The 26,049-nt window shown below is 35.6% G+C and overlaps 1 protein-coding gene across 4 annotated transcripts in view; it reads left to right on the top strand.

Annotated features, from left to right (window-relative positions):
- The window catches only part of CDH8 (cadherin 8), a 140,415-nt gene that overhangs the window by 58,587 nt on the left and 55,779 nt on the right, over positions 1–26,049 (top strand). For all 4 annotated transcript variants that reach the window (XR_011904968.1, XM_072346171.1, XM_072346172.1 and 1 more), the window contains exons 5-7: positions 8,746–8,865; positions 20,620–20,787; positions 25,058–25,245. Coding sequence is in view for 3 of the 4 variants with exons in the window: in XM_072346171.1 (XP_072202272.1) it covers positions 8,746–8,865; positions 20,620–20,787; positions 25,058–25,245 (476 nt within the window). In the remaining variant the exon portion in view is untranslated. The remainder of the gene's footprint in view (positions 1–8,745; positions 8,866–20,619; positions 20,788–25,057; positions 25,246–26,049) is intronic.

Raw genomic sequence — 26,049 nt, 5'->3', positions numbered from 1 at the left:
CTGGTTACACAGGATGAGGAAAGACAGACACACATAGCTGAACATTGATCATATGATGCCAGAGAAGAGAGAATTTTGGCAGTCTTGGGTAGATCTGTCTCCAGTTCTCTGTAATCTACAAGAATCATTTATTTTCAGAAGATTCTTGTATTCACACAGTAACAGTTTGTTCTTGGTGTTCTGCATCTGAAATTCCATCCTTGCAGTGGCTTTCATTTCTGCATGCTCGTATTTCTGTTCTGTGACTATGCAAAAATACATCCTTGACTCAGATTTCTGATACATTCTCTTTTGGATACAACTTTAAATCCCTTCTTTCCAACAGTTTTTCCAAATTCCAAATCTTCATGGAAAATATATATATATATATATATATATATATATAGGGAGTTCTGCCAGAAAATTAAATTTGATGTGGTAGTATTCTCATAGAAACTTTTGTTAAGATAACTTAAATCATTCTGTCAACATGAAAGATTTTAGCCTTACAACGCTGAAAACCAATACTCCTCTAGCACTCCTCATTCAGGTGACCTGTGGTAGGCGTCTCTTTTATGGACACTCTTGACATTTAGGGAAATGGGATTCAGATCCAATTTAGAGTCCATTTTTTTCTGTCACCCCTCCCCCAGAGTGGTACTTCTTTCTTTGTTTAGTTGCTGAATCTGCAGTACTTAATGTTTCTTCTTGAATACAGATAAGCAATTGCCTGTGGATCTGATGTCAATATGGCTTTCTCATGAATTGCCCAGTAGAATATTGCAGGGCAGCTGATTCAACTGCACCCGTTCCCTGAGGCTCAAATGGTCTCTGCTGCCATGTGCTTGCTCCACAATGGCCTGAAGGGCCAGTAGTTCAGACTCTGCTGTTGCAACCTGGATTATCATTGCTGGCATTTTATGCTACACTCTACCAAACAAAGCAAGCACATCATCAAAAAGCTGCAGGATTATACAAGCCGCCTGCTATTTCCACCACAGAAAGATATAAATGAAAGTATTTCTGCTGTAAACAGCCAGGAATGCTTTTTCATTTATTTATATTTTTTTTTATATAATACACCTGAGCATAACCTGAAACTTCCATTGAAATCAGCAAGCCTTATGGTATATTTTGTCTGCTTGGAAATAAAGTGTATAGTGATTGTCCAATTTTACTGTCTTCGCCTGGGGACTTCACATAGACTGAATGCTGATGAAATAGTCAATTGATTAGAGACAAGCAGTCTTTCCAAGAGTCCTGAACGAAAAAACAACTGTTTCCCACATCTTTTGCAAATCTCAATTAATATTCCATAGTGAAGATGATATCTAAATGGATAATAAATATGTACTGAAAAGAAAACATATCTCTTAAAGTTGAATATAGAATGTATTTTACACTTGTACTGTTTGTGGTCTTACAAACTTTTTTCTAATCCTTACAGTCACCCAGGGGAATTCATAAAGGAATACCTGCAGGCTCTCTAATGGTAGCGTTTTATAAGTTGCAACAGGAACAAACTGTCAATCCTGAAACTGAGAATAAAGTGTCCTTTTTTATTAAATTCATGTGAGGTAAATCCAAGCAGTAAGTAACATCAGTAAGGATAATTGCCAAAGAATTATCTGTATCTTTAGATCTAAATATGTATTTTCAGTGTAAAACATTTTATTTCCCAGAAGGTAGTGTTAAAAAGGCAACATCAGAGTTCTCAAAACAATTAATCTATGCACAAAAACATTGTAAAATATGCAGCTTATTAGATTTCACAGTCATGCTTTCTACAGTCCTCATTATACAGCTGCAAAGTGCTGAAGGCTGCCAGTTTGCCTCATTGTCTGTGGGATGTACCGAAGGCATTGTTCTCCTATGCATAGCAATCACCTTTCATTCCTCTACACTTACATATTTACATACAGTATATTTTCATAGTTTGCCTTTCATGATAAAATATCCTTAACATGCTATATGAGCAATATAAAAAGTTTCTAACATGTTGTAGGGTATTCAGTTTTTCAGAGTTATGGACTTATAGATGTGCTGCACATTAACAGTTTAAAAACATTTCATTAGCTTTGTAAGCAATCTGAGGAAGCAAACAAGTTGGATTCCTCTCCTCATTAAGGATCTCATCTTGACTTAGTTTCCACACACATAAAAGTTTTCCTGGTGGAACCAGTTTATTGCATTTTTCTGCATGTTATTTCATAGTTTGTCATAGTGATTATTTTGGCTGCTGACCAAGCTGATCCTGTTTGCTTCCAGGTCTCTTCTTTATTCGAGATTGTGGATATATTCAAACTTCTGTTTTAAACTCTCTTCTCTTTTCTTAACCTCTCCTTTCTTTTGGGCAAAATCTACCACTTCTGGTAGGTCTGTGGTGTGACTGACTTCTCAAATCTCAAAACAAACCAACAGTTCTTTGTTACTTAAAGTTTCAGGTTAATTTTTAATTGAATATTAAGTATACCAAATGCAGGTCACTTCAGAAATTATCTACAGTGTGTATTAGTATATAAATTCACATAGGGATATATATATGGAATAGAATGTAAATGAAATCAGAACTCTTGCAATATTTGCTCTTGCATTTTGGTGTGATGGCATACTTGAATAAAGTTCTGGGGGCTGTTATGGACTGGTATGATCTGTTTTGAATGTATGCATACAAAAGAGTAGACATACATCTCAAACTTAGCCATTTGTGCTCTTTGAGCAGTATAATTTTGGTTTCTCTCCAGTCAACCAAGGAACAGAGATAAATTCTCCCTCCCTTGTATAGCGCATAAGCCAAGTACAACCAGATGTCTAATTTAGCCAGTTGAGCCTAAACTGAGTTGTATGAATAATGCTCTTTTCCTCCTTCCTTTCCTTAATCATCATAAACAAGATCTTGACAGCATCACAGTATTTCACTACTTAGAGTCAAATAAATTATAGCCAGGAAAGACAAATTACCCTATTAGTTAATTTTCCTGTCTTTCTAGGGTTTTCCCTTAGAACACATTATCTAGCATCCTGCACAATAAAGTGAACTTTTCAGTGAGGAGTGAGGAGGATTCTGTTATTTCCCTTGGGGAGTTATTCCTCCTTGTACAATATCTCATTGTAAGGAAGATTTTGCTGTTGTTTTTCTCTTTGCAGAAGATTAAATGAATGCTTGTATCTATCTATGTATTTATACGGTCCTCATCACCCACATACCACCACTGCATCTGGAAAGTACACAAATTTTACTTCTCATTTCTCTCTAAGGGTGGCTGTGTACAGGATTTTACTATAGAAATAATAGAACAGATCCTTGCTTCCTTTTCCTTTTTTTTTTTTTTTTTTTTTTTTTTTTTTTTGTGGGCTGTTCTGGCCCATCACTCTACTCCTTACCACCTCTGAGAGTGCCCTCCTCCACGTGTATTAAAGTCTGCAGACTGCAGAGTTTCCACTGGACACTTGAAAAACATATCAGCAGCTCAATGCGCAACCTGAAAGCAGGTAGGTCAAGCAGTGGCATCACAGCGTGCTGGCAGAATTGCTTCCCTGGGTGATTTGCATCTTCTTGTCATCTCTTTGTTTCTCTTCAGCTGTCTCATTAGCCTTTCCTGGTACTCAGTTCACAGAATCTTTGGGAGAGGACTTGCACTGTGAGATCCGATGCATGAGTTGGACTTATAGAGCTTTGAAATGAAACAGCTCTTAATAATAAGAAAAATAAATTGAAGGATTGATTTAGAATGAATGTAGGAGTGAAATAACACAGAAAAGAGCCCTTAAGCACTCATACAATTTACCTGCATATGTGTATGTTTACATAGTTTGGGCTTCAAATATGCATATATATCTGCATGCGCACTAAGATACGGAATTTAAAATATCAGTCATAATATTATGTGTGTATTTTGCATATGTTAAGAAGTGCTGAAGTGTATTATGCAGATTTCTATTCCATATGTAAACTGTTTATTTGGCTAGTGAAAATTCTAATTCATAGATTTTGTGTTCAAGAAATGGCCTCCTGTAGAATAACTTAGGACAATACAGATTAAAACTATGGTTTGATATTTAAAAAATCGGTGACGGTAAAAAAAGAAAAAAACAAATAAGAATAACTTTCTTCAGCTTTGAGGCAGTAATAATTTACATGTCAAGAAGTTATGCAGGTTTTTATGAGATTATTGCAGTTTTATTCAATAAAAAATAGTTACCATGACAACAACTGTCATGCTACCTGTGAGATTATAGCAAAGAAGGACAGTGAAGAAAAGGCTTCATTTTGGAAAGAATGCTTATCTGACCTGCTGAATACAAACAATGCTTTGCTTTGACCATTGACGATTGCATGGCTACTATCAGCCAAACTCAAAATCTGCCTGGAGATTCTGAAGCACAACGATCCTCTTAGAAAAACAAAGCAGTCGTTAAATAATGGTAGTTCTTTTTCATGCAAATACACTCTTAATGCCCTGTCAGATTTGTAATCAGATCTCTTGAATGAAATAGAGATTTCAGCCTATCAAGGTCTGGAAAGGGGAGAAAGGAATGGAGCAGACCAAAAAGGACATCAGAAAAGCAAAGAAAACAGAAGTACCATGGAAAATGAGTAAACATAGACCTACTAACTTGCATCATGGCCACATTTTTCAGTTTTACCAGCCATTGCAGTCTTTCAGCAAAATGGTTGCTTCATTGAATATGGATTCATGTAAATTTTTGGCACTGGCTGTGTGTTACATCCTCTCAACATGCAAGTTTGATTTCTGTTCAGTGCGCTTATTTCACTCCACACCAAAAAATCTTTGCTTCCCTACTCCGTGTGGCAGCATATGCATTTTTCTTTCTGACTAATGTGCAGAATCTGTATCCTGACTTGCACATAAAAACACGTACAAAACAACAGAAGAGCGCTGGCTGAGCACACATCTTACTTTTATGAAGGCTTTTAATCTTAGTTTTCCAGCAAACACAGATTTTCTTACCTAACCATTTAAAAATGCCTTTATTTTAATCATGTCTCTGGTTGCTAGCCTGTTGCAAAGAGAAGCTATGAAACCTGACACTAACAGGGTAAAACATCCAGTGATGGTTTATGGCTAAATCACATTAGAAGTGCTCATTAATTGAAATCTGATTAAACTCCTTGCAGTCCATATTTAATCACAGGGTCATTAGCATTGCAAAAGTGTACCTCTGAAAAAAATGCAGAAAGTTTTTAAATAAGTATCTTAAAATTTGCATCATTTATTTGCATAAAAAAAAAAAGAAAGAAACAAAAACAAATGTTTTGTATTACGTAAGGCAATATTAAATATATAAAAAAAAGTAGTGATCAGGTTGTTGGGCCAGATTATATAAAACTGCTGTATTATTGTAATTAGGGCAACAGTGACTTGGACTATAATAGCAGCTTTCTTGTAAAAATGGCACCATTTCAAATTTATAGTCTGTAGCTAAATGAGTTTGTTGTAGCATTGATGAAGAAGCAAACACAAGCCAAATACAGTCAAAATTAAACAGAAACAGAAACCTTAGCTTTTTATTTGCTGAGTAGAACCCAGAACATTGCTTTTTAAAGAGCATTTACTCCAGAAATGGATTTTTACTGCTTTTTCAATGCAAAACTTTTATCTTTAAAACTTTAAGTACATTATGCATGTAAAAATATTTCTGTACATGTAGTTTCTAACTACAGTATCTGTAGAGCTGTAAAATGCTACTTAAATATTGATAATCCAAAGCTGTAGTCTGTAGTCCAAGGCACTGAGAGTTCTGCTGTTCTGCTGCATTAGGGAGATTGCTTAAATAATAGCTATGGTGATTTAGTTCCTTTTTTTTTTTTTTTTTTTTTTTTTCCTTTTGTGTTATTTTGCACCCTCAGAATTTTATTAGTTCTTCAGATCCTCTGTTCATGCTTAGCTGATAAAGGCTCTGTCACTCAGTGGCATAAATTGCTATTTCTTCTGGACCCTGAGCATCTTGCAGTGGGACCTGAACTGCACTGTGTAGCAACATCCTTTGCAGCTACAAACAGAACCTGGTTTGCTCTTTTGTGTACTTACTGCTACCAGTGTGAATGTACTCATGTGGCATGTTTCACACCTGCACAAGACTTGAGTAATAGCATAAAACAAACAAACAAAAAATCTAATGCAAGGTGGTAAGATTTAACATATCTTAAATTTAAACCATCTAGTTTCAATAGTGGATGTAGTGACTTTAATTTTTGTTTCATGATTGCTTTTATAAACAGTTTTTTATCAGTGAGATTGTTGGGAGCGAATGACTTGAATTTCATAGACCTCAGAACTGTATAAGATGGTAGGAAATGGAGTGGCAGAGACTGGTAGTCTAAGAAGTTGGTTTTAGGAGCTGGGAATATTTTATTTTTTCTTCGCTTCGTTAGTTTTATTAAGCAAGTTTATGGTCACGCTTGAAGTTACCTGGAAAAGAAATAGAAGGGAATGCTATTTTTTTGCCTCCTCTTATGTATACAGTAAACAGTGAATCGGGATACTCAGTTTTACCTATGTTTTTATATATGTTTAAATTTTGGATTAGCTTGGTGCTTTGATAAGGGATTAAATTATTTTCTGTCACAAGAAAAAAAAAATCTTAAGAGTGAAAGAATTGGCAAAGCTGCTAGATGCTGATTGCTTGTTTTATTAAGACATATTCAACTTTAATGTCTAATGAACACTTGGGATAAAGGATGCATTTATCAAAGAATCAGCATACCCATTTAAGTTTCGAAATCTTGAAATAAATATCTCTAAAAGTCTTACGGAATTCTCTAGTGAAATAAGAAAAGAAAAGACATTATATATCAAATCTTTCTAAACAAGCAATGTAATTATTTCTAAAGTCCTTTGAAATGAAAGCCAGCTAAGCAAATCAAACACAATCTCAAAGAAGTCAACTATTTCAATTCTTTATTTTCCTTTGTGTATAGAATAGAATATCATGGAAACAAAGTGGAACAGCCACTAGATAAAATACACTAACACAAATGTTCGTTATTCTGTGAATATGCCTTATCGTATTCCAGCCTTGTCCCACTATATGATGTTCTTCATGAACATCTGCAGTAGGTTACAAAACAAAAAGTTCATAATAGCTGCCACTCCCACAGAAACCTGGTGCATCACCTGCTGATTTCATTCAGTGCTGGAGCACAGACTTCCACAATCATAATCCGTATTACATGCAGGACAACAGCTCTGATCTGCAGGGCATGTGTTGCAGGGGTATTAAGGCTATAGATCGAATTCTGCATAAGTGAAGACACAGACTGATAAGAGGTTGCTTTCTGTAGGAACTATGGAGTAGCAAATTTTCAGTTGGAATACGAGTTGTAGAAGGTGAGCCAACACAATTTAAGTATGTGAGGCAATTCTAGTAGCTTTTCATGCTTTGAGACTACCGTGGTCAAGACGCAGAGGACCCTTTAGTTCCTCTGGTCCTGCAACATCCAAATTCAGGCTTTATACATCTTTTCCGTGGTCACCTATTTCATTCCTTTTCCATCACCTGCATGATGGCCACTGAGTGCATCCCATGGTTGCTTTCCTATCTCTGCTTTTCTTCTCCTGTATTTCATTCATCATCTGTGGTCTGTAGGTACCGTATTTGTTGCAGGTATTGTCTGTTTGTAATTTGTAGTTGGTCAGAGAACAAATTTCCAGTGTTAATTCCATGTAACCAAACTATCAGCTTGAGGATAAAGTCCTTTCCTTGTGCCCTTTTTAATGAGCTATGTTTCTTCCACTCTTCTAACTATATTGTCTCCCCTGGGAATTATCTCACACAGCAAACCTTCCACAACTTCAGGCTCTGCAGAACTTCCAATCCATGTACAGTGTGGCCAAATCTAGAAAGCATTTTGGTGGATGCTATAAGTATTTTCCTTTTTAAATGTATTTGAATGGTCATTCAGCCTTTAAGCTCTTTCCTACTTTTATCCACTGTAGATACTGTCTTTATTGCTGATATAATTAATGTCATCATTGTCTTTCTAAGTCATCATTAAAAATAAAAGAAGAAAAAAGAAGCTTTCTACCCGAACCTTAACAGAACCTACAGAATTTTATTGTGTTTTGCTAATTACATAAATTGAATATGCTATGTTGCCTAAAACTAAAGAGGGGAATTTCTTTAATTTTTTCTTCCTTATTTTTGGATGGAGAATGGAATTTATGACTCTGGCTGGGCAATGGACCTCTCAGTGGCAGGAACTCATTGCAGAAACGATAAATGTTGTCCTCACACTGTCACTGTGGCCACATCAAACCATTGCTATGGCAGCAAGCCAAGAGAAGAAAAAAGAATCCCTTTCATTATTGCTTTTCTTTGCAGTCACTGTAACTTGGCAAGGTTCTTTCAAATGTGATTTTGCAAATCTTAAATGCAACATATTATATTGTATTATTAACCTTGTATTTCATATCCCTTTGGTATGATTTTTGAAGCCTATACAGATCTATCAGGTAGCTTTAAATTCATTCTACAAAGAAACTTTAAATGATACAGGTTCTAGAAAGGTTTTTCCTTTACCCACAAATTCAGTCTGCTGGCATATATCATCCAGAAGGAAAACGTTTCATTTGAATCTAGTGAATATTGTTTTAGGTTATAATTGTGGGTTTTCTTTGTTTTTAATCCTTGCTTACTTCACACATTTCTTTATAGTTTCAAATAAATGAATTATTTTAGAATAAATTGTGCACATATCTAGGAAGAATGTAAACATTAATCATATATATTCTTTCTATTTAGGCACCTTTGTTACTAAAGTAACAGCTACAGATGCAGATGATCCAGTTTATGGAAACAGCGCTAAACTGGTTTATAGCATTCTGGAAGGACAGCCTTACTTTTCCATTGAACCACATACAGGTAAGCAACTGAATATGAATCCCTGGGTTGTATTTACACTAATGACCATACTTCTTACATGTTATATATAATGCACGTGATCAGCATTACTGAGTGAGGACATGTCTCACACTTGTCCCATCAGAGTCTGATCATGTGAAAAGACAAAGAAAAATCTGTATTAATGTTAACACAAGTGATAGTAAAGATATTATTACAGAAGTTACTGAAGCAAATCTGAAGGTAGTGGAACTGCTGTGTGTCTTATTACTGATTAGGTTCTGAAGACTTGGCCTGAGGAATTTAATGAACACAGTGTGATTTTCAAAAAGAGACTGTAATATTTCCAGCTAAAGAAAGTGCTGTTTAGCATGGGTGAATATGTTGTGTATTCTTGTTAAAGGATTTGTCTTTCTTGATTGGCTGTATCTGAAGAAAGAAAGAACGTGATACCGAGTATATGAAGTTTTATTAGCACACATTTAGAAGGCATGACTTTACTTCTCTGTGATTTTAAAGTCTTGAGTGACTGATCTGAAATAGGTGCTAATAAATCCATTCCCTCTTGTTTGCTGTACATATGTCACACTTAAAAAGAATTAACATAGTTATATCTGAGAAGTGTTCTTTTAAAGCTATTTGATATTATTTGTTATACTCTTTCATCTGTTACTTGAAGCTGCTTTTAATCACTCAGAGTAAAGCAGCTGTGGTCTCCTGTAGGGAAGAAATCTATAACTCACTTTATGGCATACAGAAAAATCATCTGAATTTCTACAGCCATAAAGTAAAGCAGAAGTAAACATTCATGTACTTGTGCAGATTAAAAGGGTTATGAAATAAATACTAGGATAAATTGTTAAAGGATATCTTGATAGAACAAATGTGCACAGTTTTCTGAACAGGAGCACTCTTTAAAATCTGGAATTCTTTAATATTTTTTATTGAGACTTTGTGGGGAAAAGTCTTTTTGCTATCCCAGAAATGCCCTAGCTTGCAAGGACTTTAGGTAGGTAGTGTAGATCATTAAATTGGATTCATCCAGTAAATTATTTTCTTCTGGCTGAAGGAAAACTGTCCTGAGTCTGAAAACAGTGTCGGGAACATAATTCATTGTTTGGTTTTATGCTAAATGTAAAGCAATAGTTCTGCAAAAAAAACAAGTCCAGCACGTTGCTCTGAAGAAACATTTATTTCAAAGGTGAGTGTTCAAGAGGTTGTTACCAATGAAGCCCCTTAGTTCATACTGACTGACTTGTCAAATGTCATTTGGAAATACAACTACTCAAAGATCCCTGACATCAAATGTCAAAATTCATGACTTTGTTTTATTTTCTACTACAAATTAGTGTCTGCAGTAATGGCTTGTATTAATTAGAGGAGGATTAACTGTAGGCTCTTTCACAGTTTCTACCATTGAAAGTTCATGAAGTACTTACTGTTATTGCTTTATCCCTTCACATCAGCTGAAATGGCATATATTCTCCAACTACTTAAAACATTTTTCAGTCCTTTCACATGAAATAGCCTGAAAGAAAATTTCCCAGACCTAAAAAAATTGTTTAATTTGATTCTCATTTATTATTTGCACTGCATTAAAAACTTATGCTTAATCTAATGAAACAACCATTCATTACACTGGTAAGTCATTTCCATTATCATGAAAGCCAGAGAGAACTCAAAGCTTTTTGGTGAACCTGAAAATCATGATTTTTCTCCTTTTTCACTAGCATTAAATTCCTCCTCCTACCTTCATTTCCAGTTATAAATATTCCTTTCAGCAGCAGTTCAGTTACCATGAAAATAACATGTTACTTTCCAAAGGGAATGTAATCATAAAGAATTGAACAGTGGCTTTGCCACAGTCTCTGGGTACGTGGCTCCATATAATGGAGCTGCTTTGGAATGAATAAACAGTTCCCAATTCCCCATTTTTTTAGGTTTTCAAAGATATTTGATTGTGTTCTTCTGTAAGTCATTACAACTGGATGAGCTTATGTAATGAGAGCATCTTCTCATTCTTTGCCATCTACTTGTAGCAATCTTCATCTGTAATGCAACTACAGACTACAGTACTACTCTTTCAGCTACACACAGGATAGTTTGTTTAACTGAAGAGCATGCAGCCGTTTCTGTCATATTCAAAGGTTTTATTCATTGTTCGCAATGTTTAATGTTTAAAATTTTTCAAAATATGTATTGTATCTTCATACATTTGAAGAATTAGAAATCTGTTAGCCCTGTTAAATGCCAAAGTAGGGGTAGCCCTCCAGCGTCCATTTGTTGTCTAGAACATATGAGCAACAAACATACATTAAAATCTAAGCAAACCAGATGCAAGTAGTCCTGTAGATGCTGCAAACATGTACTGTGCATAATGAAAAAGATTGCTTTAAAAGGCAGCAGACCTATATCTGTGGTTTGTCTGAAGAGAAGTATTGATTTCAGAAGAATATAACTACACAGTTCATTTCTTGGTAATACATGAATTTTAGAGCAAGGGTATAGTAATATTTATTATATACCAGACAGTTTGCGATTCGTTGCATGCAGTATCAAAATAATAGTAGTATTATACAAAGATAGCTACAATTTTGCAGTATCTTGAGGCACCAAATATTTCACCTTTTAGAGGTGGTGGTGCATAAAATACATGCACTTGTTTAGCAGCTATATAATTTGGACAGTGTTGCTGTTACCATGGACAGACATGACAGAAGGTGCATTTAAACTAAAATTTGATTTCCAGAAGAAACAGAAAGTATATAGGTATTCAGTTGTTTCCTCATATTTATCTAACACTAGCAATGTGTACCATCACAACTAATATTTTTTCTTCCTAGTAAGTAGGCCAAGAAAGTGCATTATAATCCAGCTAAAGTTTCCTTGTGACAAGATGCTTAGGCACTATGGTGGAAGACCAGAAAATTCAGGTAGATTAGTTGGGTAGATTAATTAGATGCCAATGATGTCCTTCATGCCTGCAGTAGAAAGTGTAAGGGATAAATCCAAGGGAGAAAGTAGTTAGGAACTCTTCTGCTTTCTTTTTTTTTTCTCGCTAACTTGACATTAACTAGGTTTAGTCCCTGTGTGAGTCAATTCTTGGTTGAAATTCTAACAGTGATCTCAACCTCCATATGGAAACAATTCTATAATACTGGGTGTGCAGAAAGAAGTACTGATAAGTGACCCATAAAACAATAATTTTCCATTACCTTAGATGAAAAATACATATACCGCTGCAGTTCTAGTTTGCAAATTCTTTGGTATGAGTTATAGGCACATGAGAGAAGGTAATTCAGAAGTTATTTTTCACTCAGTACTCTGAATATGGCTTAGGGTAAATGCTTTTTTAATGGCTTGTTCAGAATATTTTTACCCTTATCATAGGTGAATTATAATATGACCATTGGTTAGAGAGCAAACATAAATAATACATTACAAAGATTCAGATTTTTTATGAAAGGCTATGCTTGCAGTGTGGTGATATCATATGAATAACAGAACTCACAGTGAACTAAAATATAGTCATTATTGTTTCATCTGACTAACTGATGTCAGGTTTGCTGACTACTGTGTATTATTATATGAGTTGTGTGTATTCTCTTGTAATCAAAATACTGACAGTCAAAATGCTGAGAGAGGGGCTTCCTAGCAGTAGCTGAAGTATACTTCTCACTTCCAAGCTTTTTCAAACATATTAAATCGTGACTGTCAACTTTAAAATAGGATTACCATAATGGAACATAATATGAAGTGACACTGTTCTACAATACAGGAATGGCAGAAAAAATATATTTTCAGATGTGTATCACTTATTTACATTTCACACGAACTTACTTATATAATGTCACTTCTGCACATACATGAAATACATGAACAACGCAAATTACACAAAAAGCACTGGAAAATGAAATGTATTATTCAAGGATAAAGCCTTACAACATATGAAAAAGAACAGATTTTAAATCATAAAATGATGGAATTATTAAGGTTGGAAAAGACCACTAGGATCACCTAGTCCAACCACCCACCCATCATCACCATGCCAACTAAGCCATGTTCCTCAGTGCCACATCTACATTTTTCTTGAAAATCTTCTGGTAAAGTGACTCTACCACTTCCCTGGGCAGCTGTGCCAATATTTCAGCACCCTTTTGAGAATTTTTTTTTCTTAATATCCAACTTGCACCTCCCTTGGTACAATCAAAGCCATTACCTCTTGTCCTATCACTAGTTACCTGAGAGAAGAGATCAAATCCTACTCCTCTACAACCTCCTAAAGGTTGTAAGGTTTAAAAAGTGGCTCAGGGGAAACCTTATGACTTTCTACAACCTTCTGATAGAGGTTCCCTCATCTGCTCATCAAAGTTTTATGTTCCAGACTGTTCACCAGCTTGGTTGTCCTTATTAGAAACACTCCAGAGCCTCAATGACTTTCTTGCAGTGAGAGACCCAAAACTAAACACAGTACTTAAGATGCAGCCTCACTAGTGCCAAGTACAGAGGGACAGTCACCTTCTTAGTTTTTCTGACTACACTACAAGCCAGGATGTAGTTGGCCTTCTGGGCCACCTAGGCTTTCTTGTGCCTCACCTTCAGCCAATTGTCAAGAGATCTTGACTAATATCCCCAGATCCCCAGCTTTCCAGCCACTCCACCCCAAACCTATAGTGTTTCATGGGATTGTCGTGACCATTGTGCAGAACCTGACACTTAATTATGCTGAACCTCAGGCAGTTGGTCTCAGCCCACTGATCGAGGCAGTCCAGATCCCTCCATAGGCCCTTCTTACCCTCAGGCAGATCAACACCTCTTCCAAAATTAGTGTCATCTGTAGGCTTGTTGAGCGTGCACTTGATCCCCTCATCCAGGTCACCAACAAAGGTATTCAACAGTACTTACAGTGATTTAATGTATGGCCCTGTCTAGACCACAGTGTTAATGTGAGACTCCTTGTGGTTCTGAAATTCAGAATATGAGAGAATAGGCCAAGGAGGACTAAAAATGGTGTTCAGCTGGAGTCAGGTCTGAATCTTCTGTTTTTATTCTGTCTTTATTATCTTCCTGTATCAAGACGTTGAAATACCATTGAGCAGAATGAACATAAGTAAGGTAATGAGAGAAAATTTTGGACTTCAGGTGTTTTTGTGATATTATATGCTGTCTCTTCTATCTAATTCTTAATGTCCATTTTATTAATGCTAGTAGTATTAATAGTAGTACAAGCTGCTCTCACAATACAGAATGTAGTACTGGTAAGGCCCACCACCATAATAAAGAACACTGAGATGCTAAAGAAAGTTCAAAGCAGTATAGCTAAGGTGAGAGGGATGAAGTAACGTGACTTAGAATACAAGATTGATTGTATGTAATTTGTATAAACTGGATAAAAGATGGTTAATGGAGGATATGAAATCACTCTACAAATATTTGAGATGTGCTAGGAAAAGGGAGGCATGAGGACTGGTTTCTGTTGTTACTCATCATAAAATGACAAGGTAGCAATTTCAGATTACAGAGAGATAGGAAAATAGTTCTGATACAGGAAATAACATTCAGCTGTAAGGCAAAGTAATGATTATTTTAGGAACAGAGCTAATTCATGTTCAACATACTTCTAAATAGTTTGGTTTCCAAATAGTTTAGATTTAAACTCTGGTGCGATTGGTGGAGAGATAAACTTGCTCAACATTAGTCACACCTTGGATTGAACTCTTGTTTTCTACATTAACTAGAGCAGCTGTGATATCCCTGCCAATTACTAATATTTTAACTGAAACAGTTGTGGAAGTACAAGCTGGGATGGGTAGATGTTGTTCTGTCTTAGCCAGTTAGATGTATGAACTGGTTTCCTGGGCAAGAAGGTAGATGTGTGCATTAGCATATGGAAAGTAGATTCATGCAGCCCTGATAGCAGTTTTGTTTCCAGTGTAGCAGGATTACCTCCAACAGAAGCTGGATTTCTGGAGTTTATATTTGATCACTAACTGTTACAACACCTTTAGCTCTGTCTGTATAGCACTTAATGCATTTAGGTACAATACTGCAGTGTATTCAGAGTATATTTTCAAACTAGTAGGAGACTTTTCTTATCATTACATGCTGAATAAGCTGTGCAGCATTTGGAATTGTGGCAGGGTGTTTGCACAGAGAACTGTTGATGATTCTGAGAGTTGTCTTGGTGACAGCCCATTAGAGACGGAATTGTAGGGACAAAGTGCTGGTGCAGCAGACCCAAGGGTCAGCCCTACAGTTCTTGCTTTTTACTTGCAAAGCTCAGCCTCTATGAGTAAGGTATGTAGAATTGGGTCCTTCAGCAGTGGGAAAAGCTGTCTTTTCTGATTAATAAGGAAAATATAACATAATTCTGGAGTGATCTGAAAACAGTTTTGACAGGCTGTGGTTGGCAAAGATGAGTGACTCAAGATCAAGACAGACTGACGTTTGAAAAAAGTGATTCCTGCTCCTAGAGTATATCTAATAATAGTAGTAGCAAAAAAAAAAAAAAAAAAAAGAAGGATACCACATCTATGTCTTCCATTTCAGAGTAATACCTCCATCACTTTAGAAAGTTAGTGAGATAATTAGTATGACAATTTTCCTCATGCTGAGTAGAGAAACAGGAGATTTATATATAAATAATGTTATGCTTTAAAAGACTGAAAGAGTGGAACTGAGCTACACAGCCAGATTTGGAAAACATCTGAAAAAGAAGCAAAAGCTACTTTCTGTCTAGGAGAATTATTAGAAAATAATGAAAAATGAAATCCTAAAAAAGCAAGTTTGTAAGTGCTGTGCTATATCGTTTACTGCATTCATTCCCAGTTGGTGAGAGGGTGACCCTTTTACTATGCCAATGAAAACTTGTTCCCAAGGAAAAAGAAATAGTAAGTCTCTAGTAAGAGGTGAAAGCATTTTTTTCCTTACTGAAAAACTCAGATCCAAGTTCATCTGAAATGGAAATGGCAGTACTATAGTAGGTTCTATCTGACTGTGATATTCTTGAACAATACCGTACCTAGTGAAAGAAAGGTAGTGTTCATTTATTTACGATGGCAAGCTTGCAAGTCTACTTCAAAAAGAAAGTAAAAATAGGAAAAAAAAAAAAGCATAAATGGAGGTAATGTGAACTGGAAAGAAGATAAAATAGTTTGTAGGTTACATAAGAAGCTACAGACTTAATAGCACAGTATTCGACCTTCATCTTTTTGTTTAGCAGAGAGACAGATGGTGCCACCTTCCCCATACAATTTTAAAAAGTAAACATTTTAATAAATTATGCACACTGTTAGCTTCTCTCTTAAAATAATTTTTAAAATGTCACAGAGTCACTCCACGTGGAATTGTGTAACATAGCATTCAATTCCTCACCTAGTCACTATTTTTACTGTGGGTTATGGCTTTGATTTTAAACACATCTGCATCTGAAGATAGTTCGGATACCCTGAAATTGATATTTTTTCTATGAAGTTAACCAACTTATGTAGTGAATACAGATATTTTTCTTGTCTTCCTAGACTAAAAGTCCTAGAGGCATTAAAACTTAGTAAGAAATGTGAATATTTGATGATAATTTTTATTTAAAAGATTATGATTTATTTGAAGAGTAAATTGAATTTTAAAGTAGTAGAAATATGCCTGTATGACATCCTCAAAGGACTTGAAATTCTTCAAATTTCAAGAAACTTAGTACTGATCTATTAATTTCTTAGGAATTATAGTGCAGGTTTTCCAGAGGTCTCAAAGTGATTTTTTTTTATGGGCTGCTAAAATATCTGAAGTCAGTATGTTTCAGGGGAGAGAAAAGAATACATCTTGTTGCTCTCTGAAGAAATCATGAGATGGATTTTGCAGAAGTTTTGGTCCTAAATGGCTGTTGTATTTAAAAAGAAACTCCATGAAGTTTTTAACATGGAAGATCAAACCGATTACTTACAAAATGAAGAAGGGGAAGCTCCAAAGCATTCTAGTTGAAATAGCAGGAAGTCTTCATCAAAACACATGAGACAAATGACATTCTTAAGAACACCTTTCAGGGTCAGATTCCAATTTTGCATAGTGCGTTTTTGGATTTATTCCATGTTCTCAATTATTATTATGTGTACTTTTATAGTGCTATTATGAACAGATTCTTAAAATTAAAAAAAATAAAATAAAAAAAAATAAAATAAGAGGAAATTGAAAAGTGGAAAACAGATCCCTTTTCCTATTGTTCTTCTTGCATTCTTCCTCTTCATCAGCCATGGCCTTTGTAACATTGCTTCTTTTCCCCAGATCTTTTTCAGTGTGAGATGGTGTATATTCTTCCAAATAGTTTCTTGAAAGTAGTCCACAGGGGAGCATTTTAACTGATTCAAGTTGTGAGGCAGATTGTGTGAATTGCTCAGTGTGTGTATTTAGGATCACTGTAAAAGTAAATCCCATTCTGCAGCTGTTTTATTTGCTATTGAGCAGTGTGACACCAATAGCTGTTCAGGAAAAGCAAGACAGAAAAAAAAAAAAAAAAAAAAAAAAAAAAAAAAAAAGAATATTGAGGATATTCTCATTATTTGGAGAAATAGCTTGGAATAATAGAATGGCTTAAGATTTAAATTGGAGGGGGCCATAATCTAGTTAGACCCCCCTGCCATGGGCAAGGATCTCCCTGGATCCTTCTCCAAGCTAAATAAGCCCAACAGCCTCAACCTGTCTTCATAGGAGAGGTGCTCTAGCCCTTCAATCATCTTTATGGCCCTTCTCTGGATCCCATACAACAGCTCCATGGTTTTCCTGTACTGGAACCCCTGGCTTGAATGTGGTATTCCAGGTGGGGCCTCATAAGGGCATAGTAGAGGTAGGCAATCAACTCCTTCTCCCTGCTAGCCACTGCTCCATTGATGCTACCCAGGATATTGCTGGCCTTGTGGGCTGTAAGAACACGTTTCTGGCTCATGTCCAGCTTTTCATTTATCAGGACCCTCAAGCTCTTCTCTGCAGGGCTCCTCTCAAGGAGTTATTTTCCCAGTCTTTATTCATATTTGGGATTGCCTTGACCCAAGTGCAACACCTTGCACTTGGCCTTGTTACATCTCATTATATTCTTGTATGCCCAGTTTTGGAGTGTGTCCAGGTCAAACATAGTACTTCCTAATATATTTTCTATCCCATTTCCTCATGTTTCCAGCTTTAGCTAGGGGATTTGTAGTTAAATGGTGATTCTTTGGGCTGCATGTCTGTTTAATTTTTTTGGAGGCTTAAAATATATTTTGGAGGCGTAAAATATATTAGAGCACACGGAGATGAAGCCCTATCTTAAGCAAAATGAAGAGAGACCTTAAGCAGTAAGCAGTGATCACCCTTACCCCCAGATGATCAGATCTGCCCCTTCTCATTTGCAACATATACTTGTCTGACAAGTTCTTAAAAGACCTTCAGCGATGGAAATACTATACATTTGACAAGCAGCCTTTTCTATCTGTACTTACATAGCCTTCTCTGTTAGAAAGTGTTCTCCTAATGTTTCAGTAAAATCTCATGTACTTCAGTTTAACCCCGTTTATTCATTTACATTTTAGGTCCATCATTTTCCCTCTTATCCTCAGTGGGATGGGAGAGTAGCTTCCAGTAATTTTTTTCAGTAATTTTTACATATTTGGCTGCAGAGTCTATGTTCATCATTCCCCAAATGATGCAGACAAGATTTTTTTCTCATAGACTTGGACACTCCTTATCAGTTGCAATACAGAAGAGAAATACCCAAAACTCAATGTGCTCCAGCTGTAGGCTACCAATATAAGTGGACTGAAAGGATTGTTCCACAGTTCTTGCATATTACATACTAGATAATATACCATCAGAAAAGGTTTGAACATTTTTTACAACACAATGCAGTTGACTCATATATTCAGCTCTTTGTGACACCACATTCTTTCTCATGAGTCATCTGCTCTATTGTAATCGTGAAGTTAATTGTTTCACCCACATGAAATACTTCTTACTTGCCAAACTGAGTTGCACCCTGCTTTTTTGGACTAGCCCATCTGTCAGAATTATTTTGAACTCTAGTCCTGTTCTTCCCGTGATCACTACTCCCAACTTTGTATCATCTGAAAGGCTTGATAAGCTTTTCCTGTCTCCCATCATTCAAAAAATGTTGAATGATGCAAGAAGCAGATCAAACCCTCTGAACCAGTTCATCCATCTGTCCATTTTGACAGTAAGCCATTGATAACTTTTCTAAATACAGTTTTCCAACATCACCTACGTGCCTTATGTTATTTTTTAATTAATTCTCTTATCTCCCTTTTAAACTGCTTCCTGTTTGACACATATCACTGTTATCCATCAGAGCATGCTGAATGTAGTTACGTTTTTGTCCTCAATATGTTTCTGGGTTGAACTGAAGTAAAACAGGTTGAATGTTCATTGAGTGTGTTGACCCTGACAGAGTTAATGCTCTGTGTGCTGTATGCCTATTAGTTCTTAGTGAGTGGAATGTTTTATAAAAACAGAGTAAAAGTTTCAGTCTATCTTGTGCACCCAGCCTGAGAACGGGTGAATAAATAAAGAAATAAATAAAAACACAATTGTTATCACTGATATCCTCTATGCGTAACTGTCATAATCTGTCTTTGTCTTGGTCAAGTTTCTAAGGTAGGTGAGAATGGACCCTTTTTGTGTTTGTTGTGTTGCCTGATAAGAGCAAAAGAGATACTGCTGCAACTTTGCTTTTGCTGACATCAATTTTGTAGATACTGAACACAGAAAGTTCAGCAGTAATAATCAACCTGTGTAATTTGGACATGTTCAATGTTTAGAAACATTCATCTCCAGTTATGGTAATTAAAAGAGCACATTTATCTTGGTATCATGTCTGAAACTGAAACTTCACTTTATCATTGATTCAGCCTCTAGTAAATAATTTATGGCTAAGACAGTAGATAGGCATACTGAAATTACAGATTATGTTAGTATCTTCATTGAGAAAAAAATACCAAGTTTTACTCTTTAAAAGTTACATGCTGGAATTCTGATGTTGATGCTTTTTAAAGTATTTTAATCCTTTTGTCTTTCATACCATAGACAAGGGGTATAGTGTTTTATACATCAAATGACAAATTAAAACACAGGAAAAAATTATTACTTTATTGAAATAGTTAACTTGACTCAGAGTAGAATGAAGAACAGTAAATGTGGCATCTTTTTTATAAGTCCTTTGTAGGCCTGGCTTTACTATGTAAATTACGGGGTTGGTTTTTTAAAACATAAAATAAAAACAGGAGAACTGTCTGCCTAAAAATAATAATGGAAAAAACATCTAATAGGCTTAATACAAAACTAATTGAAATAATGTTTCAGGTCTCCTAAGGAAACAAATTAATGTAGACCAAACTCTGATAGTCGGTGTTAACACACTCGTCTTATTTGAAACAGTGAAGTTATTTGCAGGGTGCATCATTATTATTCCTGATTTTTTAATTCTATGAGAAAATGATTGATTTCTGTGGGGGATAGGAAAGGAACCAAAGGGTTTATCAAGAAAAGGAAGTATCACAAGTATGAATAATTCTCAGTTTTGACTGCATTCCCTTGCCTTTTGAATTAAATCAGGGTAAGCAAGCACTAACATACTGCTTTCAAAAACCTGGATTTCTTCTTTGTCCTTGGAACTAAACGACAACTTAACTGGACCTTTAGTGTTTTTATACCAAAATTTACCTATGTGCATAAAATACCTGCAGAACTGAATTTGGATCTGTAGCTAACGGTCTTCTTCCCCTGTCCTTATTCTAGCTATAATTAAAACAGCTCTTCCCAACATGGACAGAGAAGCCAAAGAAGAATATTTTGTGGTTATCCAAGCAAAGGACATGGGAGGACATATGGGCGGACTTTCTGGAACTACAACGGTGACAATTACACTCACTGATGTTAATGACAATCCTCCTAAGTTTGCACAGAGTAAGTGCCATTACATATATATATTCTCTTTTATAAGAATCTTATATAGCACTTTTTGTAAATGTCTTTAATCTAGATTTTTTTAATCATTGTATTGTCTGGGTTTGTAATGTAATTTAAAAATATGTAGCTGGTAACAGAGAAAGGTTAATAGTATTTTATCTGATTTAGGAAGCTTTAGGAATAAGGAGATTATGCCCATTACAGTGTACACAGCCCTGTCTTCTTTATTATCTCTCATATATACATACAAAAGGGCTTGGGTGGTTTTTTTTTTGTTAGTTTGTTTTTTGTTTTTTTATTATGGTGATTTTTCCTTTCAGTGCAGTTTTAGTTGCTTTTATAAGTGGTTCTACCTCATGCAGACAAAGGACACTACCAGTAAAAGACGTATGTAACTGATAAAAAGAATGAAAGATTTGACTAATTAGGTAACAGTGAAGAAAACAAAATAAGTCTGAGTCTAGATAATTGTTGATCTTTAATTCAAAATCCATATTTACTACTGTGGTTCCAATAGATATCATGCTGGGCTAGGTTAAAATGATTTGGTGTCCTGCTGAGATTCTCTACAAGCTTTGTAGTCTATTTCAAAGATGAAGACAAAAAGAAAAAAAGAAAGAGCATAATGACTGGATCGATTTTGTTTAGAACAGGTACAATCTAATACACTATCAGAAACTTAGCTTGCTGTCCAGTTTGTTCTGAAATAGCTAGTATGATATTCAGAGTCTGTATTGGGTTAGGAGAGTGTTCATGTCTCAACTCTGTATAATTTTTCTAACAAGGTACTTATGCATCATATGTAAAATTATTTCCTTTCCAAAAGTACGTCAATTAAAGTCTGCTTTTGTGGTGTTCTGAAGACACAAAGAGAGAAATGGGCTTGTCTTATTATTCAGTATGTGATAAATATGAACCCCATAAATAGCACATTAAAATATAAACAGAGAAGGATTATAAAATAATAATAATAAGCAAAGGTAAAAGCTATTTTGGGGAAAAAATAATAAAATAACTAATTGACGTGCTTTTTAACAGATAACCACTCTATGCACAGTAAATGGTTTTCTCCTTATAAAAAAAGGAATACATGTATTTTTTTATTCTGATGAGAATGCATGACTTGCACTTGTGGAGTAGTGTTTTTCAACACACGATGTCAGGTCCCCTAATAACATACACATCTATAGATGAGATTCCTGGTTGAACCATATCACCAGAAAGCAGAGGGATACTTCTTTTACACCTGTGATGTACAGTAGCTCTAACTGTGACTATGGATATACTTCTGCCAAATTGCTTGGCTTTTGTATTTGTATCAGCATCTTCTGTGTCAAAAAACCTTTGCCAGCTGGTTTGAAAAAAGCTGATCAGAAAGTCAGCAACAGAAGTGATGCTAATTGGTACATTTACTGAAGGGCTCAACAGGAAGCTCAGGATTGAATGCATATAGAGATGAAACTGTATTTTCCCTGCGCAGTTTACTCATATTTGTTCTCCTGTAGTTTGGATACAGTGAAATGTTGGCTGGGTAGGATGAGGAAAGCTGCTTCACAAATCCCTGAAATATATTTTCTGCGTGGAAAATGTAGATTAGTTTTCCTTCAACAAAGACTGAGTTGCTGTCTTCGAAGCAGTTATAGTAAGTGGGTTGCAGCACAGAATTCCAACTGCCATCTAGGAATAACAGCTTTGTCTGGTGATTGTTTTCATTAGAAAAAATAAAATAAAATAAAATTGTGCATACTTTAGCTTTATAATATGTATATAATGCATTTAATGAGAGCATGCTCTAGTAAATATGATAGCTAGATCCTATGACAAATTCTGCCTTTTAAAACTGAGTATTCCAAGCATGCTGCCAAATGTTACAGATTAGTCATGACTCTAACCCTATATCAGAGCTGATCAAGTCTGTAACATTTTTAACTCTGTTAAAGCACAGTTTGCATTTGCCTGGAAAGGAAAATAAGTGTCATGGTTTTGTAATTTTGCTATCAGTATTCCACATCATAACATCATGTGAAGTATGGATAATATTGATAATAAATGTTCAGCTAACATAAGAAGACTACGTATCCCAGAGGACATCACGGTCAGGGATAAGTCACAGGACAAGGACACTATATAATCTCACTCCCAGTCTGGAATCGCTATCTTGAATCCTCAGAGCCAGGGGGGAGCATTCCAGCCATTTTGCCTAGAGCTTACAATAGGCCTCTCGGTTTTGGGACTCACTCTCTCTCCTATTTTGCTTGATTCATTAGTCTTAATTTCAATTATATTGTATTATATTGTGTTATCCTGTATTTTGATATAGTGTTATCCTGTATTTCGATATAGTATTTAGTAAATAAGTGTGCCTCCTTAGATCGTTGCCTCTGTTTTCTTTTCCCTTTCTTTCTTCTCTTCTAACTCCCTTTCCTTTTTGGGCCAGCAGCCCTGCAGGCCAGCTGCCCCCCTGTCACGGGCGCAGGTAGATTTTTGGTTAACCTGTGACAATAAGAAAGGATCAAACTTACAACAGAGTCTAACCAGAATGTAATAGAAATTCATAAGATGTAATACATGCTGCTTTCACAATAAATTGTAATGAACTCAGAAAGCAGTGTGTTTTATGGGTTTATTGTTTCCAGGCAGGACAGAAATGTATATTTATAGTTAGATTTCAAAGAGTGTTAGCCTCCTGGGTTTTAGAAATGAAAAAGATGAACTTTCACTACTCCTATGATCTCTCTAAAATCACTTTAGAGGCATTTTAAAAGTCGTTGAAGTTTTTAACCTGGCAGTTTACTGTGGATTATGCTGAGAAGAACTGTGCACTGCTGTGAAAATCAAAGCTTTTCAGAGATGCATAATGTGTATTTTTGGTCAGCTCTGAACTATGATATCTTGACAGGACATTTCATAACACTTAAGAACAATTTATGTATAAGAGTCACCTGCATCATAATAATAACATTTTTACAGTAGTTTGTAAGCTATATTAATAAATATTAGAAAAAATATATCAACTGAAAATGCAGCCTCCTGTCTGGAGAGTTAAGCCACAAATCATGGGCAGCAGTATAAATTACAGTACATAATTTCGTCTACGAAGGTGCTTTCTGTACTAGGGCTGCTTTACCAGTTTATTGTTGGTGAGCTGTTGTGAATGTTTGGAGCAATTTTGATGGTCTCCAAATCATCTCCAGTAACTTAGCCTAGAAACTGAAATGAAATCACCTCAGAAAAGGCTACAGATAAAGCTCATGTGTTGATTTGTGCATTCCTCATTGTTTCTTTTTACTTTCCAGTGTTGCTGCAATAATCAGCCCACACACAAATAGTTTCATCAAAAGCACTGGAAAAATTTTGGTTCTAGAAAACTTATAGTTGCACATCACAGGATTTTGTAGAACGTCTGTGACAGAAAGAAAAACAAGTCCAGCTTCAAATTGCACTGATATTGTTCTGAACAGTTTTACATTGTCAACTTCAGTTCTTTTTGACTAATTAAGCTACTAAGTATCGCTGCACTTGGTTGGATTGTATATTAACCATCACATCGTCGAGAATAAATTACCAAAAGTTTTTTTTAAAATGCATTCTGTAAAAGTTTGTTAATGTAAAACATGCAAATGTCTTCTCTTTCTGAGCATTAAGAACTGAGAGGTGTAGTAGTATTTAGATTTTTCCTTTAGTAAATAGCTTACCTAAAATGAGATATTAGAATTTGGAAACACATTTTTTTGAAACATTTTAAGTCAGATGGGTTTGAAAATGTGGTACAAAGAAATAAAATTGCTGAGGATTTGAATAACCCTTTCTATCAGGTTTTAGTTAAAATCCACAAATAGTAAATGCAGTAATGAACAGAATGAGAAGTTACTGTTTCTTTAACAGTATAAAGGCCAAAGTTTGTATTTGAATTCCATCATAAACATAAAGGCAAGTCTGTAAATACAAAGGTAAGTTCAGCAGTAGATGACATATGACATATTTGTGGTGTTGAAATTAGCTGAATATTTATGTTCAGCAACAGTGAGCATCTGAGCAAGCAGGAGGTGGAATGCAACTATAATGAAAAGAACATTCATGTGCAGTAAACTGAATATTCCTATGAAAGAAACACGTTTTGCTGCGTTCAGTAAATAACTCCTGTAAATATGATTTGTATCATTTGCACATCTCAGGAGTTTGTACTGGGGAAGTATAAACAAATGAAGAGCACACAAGAGATTCTGCAATCAGATGTAATGTTTAGTTTTTTCCTCTTATTCTTAAGGTCTGTATCACTTCTCAGTCATGGAAGATGTTGCTCTTGGTGAACCCATAGGAAGGGTGAAAGCAAATGACCTGGATATTGGAGAAAATGCTAAATCATCATATGATATTATTGAAGGAGATGGAATGGATATATTTGAAATCACTACAGATGCCCAAACTCAGGACGGTGTTATTAGAGTGAGAAAGGTAAACTGTATCTCTTAAATAAAAGTTTATTCTAAGACTGTGTGAACATTCTAGATTTCCAAGCATCCTTTTATGTATGAATGAGATATCAAACCACACTGATAAAAGTACAGCTGTAGAAGCAATGTCCATCAGAGTTGCCATTTAGGTGGCAGTTGGGAAGATTTCCATGGCAGCATTTTTTGTTCTGGGCACAACTTAATCTGCTTCAGGCATCCTGAGTCCAGCCACTGCTGCATGTGCTTTAATGATACTGTTTTTCTTCCTGGGTTCTGAAGGGGAAGAGTATATCAGAATTTGCTTTGTTGGTGATGTAAATTTTCCTAAAATCTTAGATGAGTACTAATCAAATGCTTCTCTCACTCATTTCACTTCCTGTATTGCTGGTCAAATACTGCTTGGAGAAAAAAAAAAAAAAAAAAAAAAAAAGTATCATAGAATCATAGAATTATCCAGGTTGGAAAAGAACTTGAAGATCATCAAGTCCAACCGCAGCCTAACCAGTACCCCATCTCTAAAAAAAAAAAAAAAAAACCACTCTGCTAAATCATATCCCTGAGTACCACATCCAAACGGCTCTTAAACACATCCAGGGATGGCGATTCAACCACCTCCCTGGGGAGCCTATTCCAGTACCCAACCACCCTTTCTGTAAAGAAGTTCTTCCTAATATCCAACCTGAACTTGCCCTGGCGCAACTTGAGGCCATTTCCCCTCGTCCTGTCATACCTTATTATTTAAATTGCCTGATGTATAATAGGCTCCGTCTTCCAACTTTTATCTTGTTGAACTCTATTTGCTCAA

Source organism: Excalfactoria chinensis, chromosome 11, assembly GCF_039878825.1.
Source record: "Excalfactoria chinensis isolate bCotChi1 chromosome 11, bCotChi1.hap2, whole genome shotgun sequence".
Taxonomy (NCBI): Eukaryota; Metazoa; Chordata; class Aves; order Galliformes; family Phasianidae; genus Excalfactoria; species Excalfactoria chinensis.
Note: the sequence above shows the minus strand (reverse complement) of the source record. Positions and strands in the feature narration are given on the sequence as shown.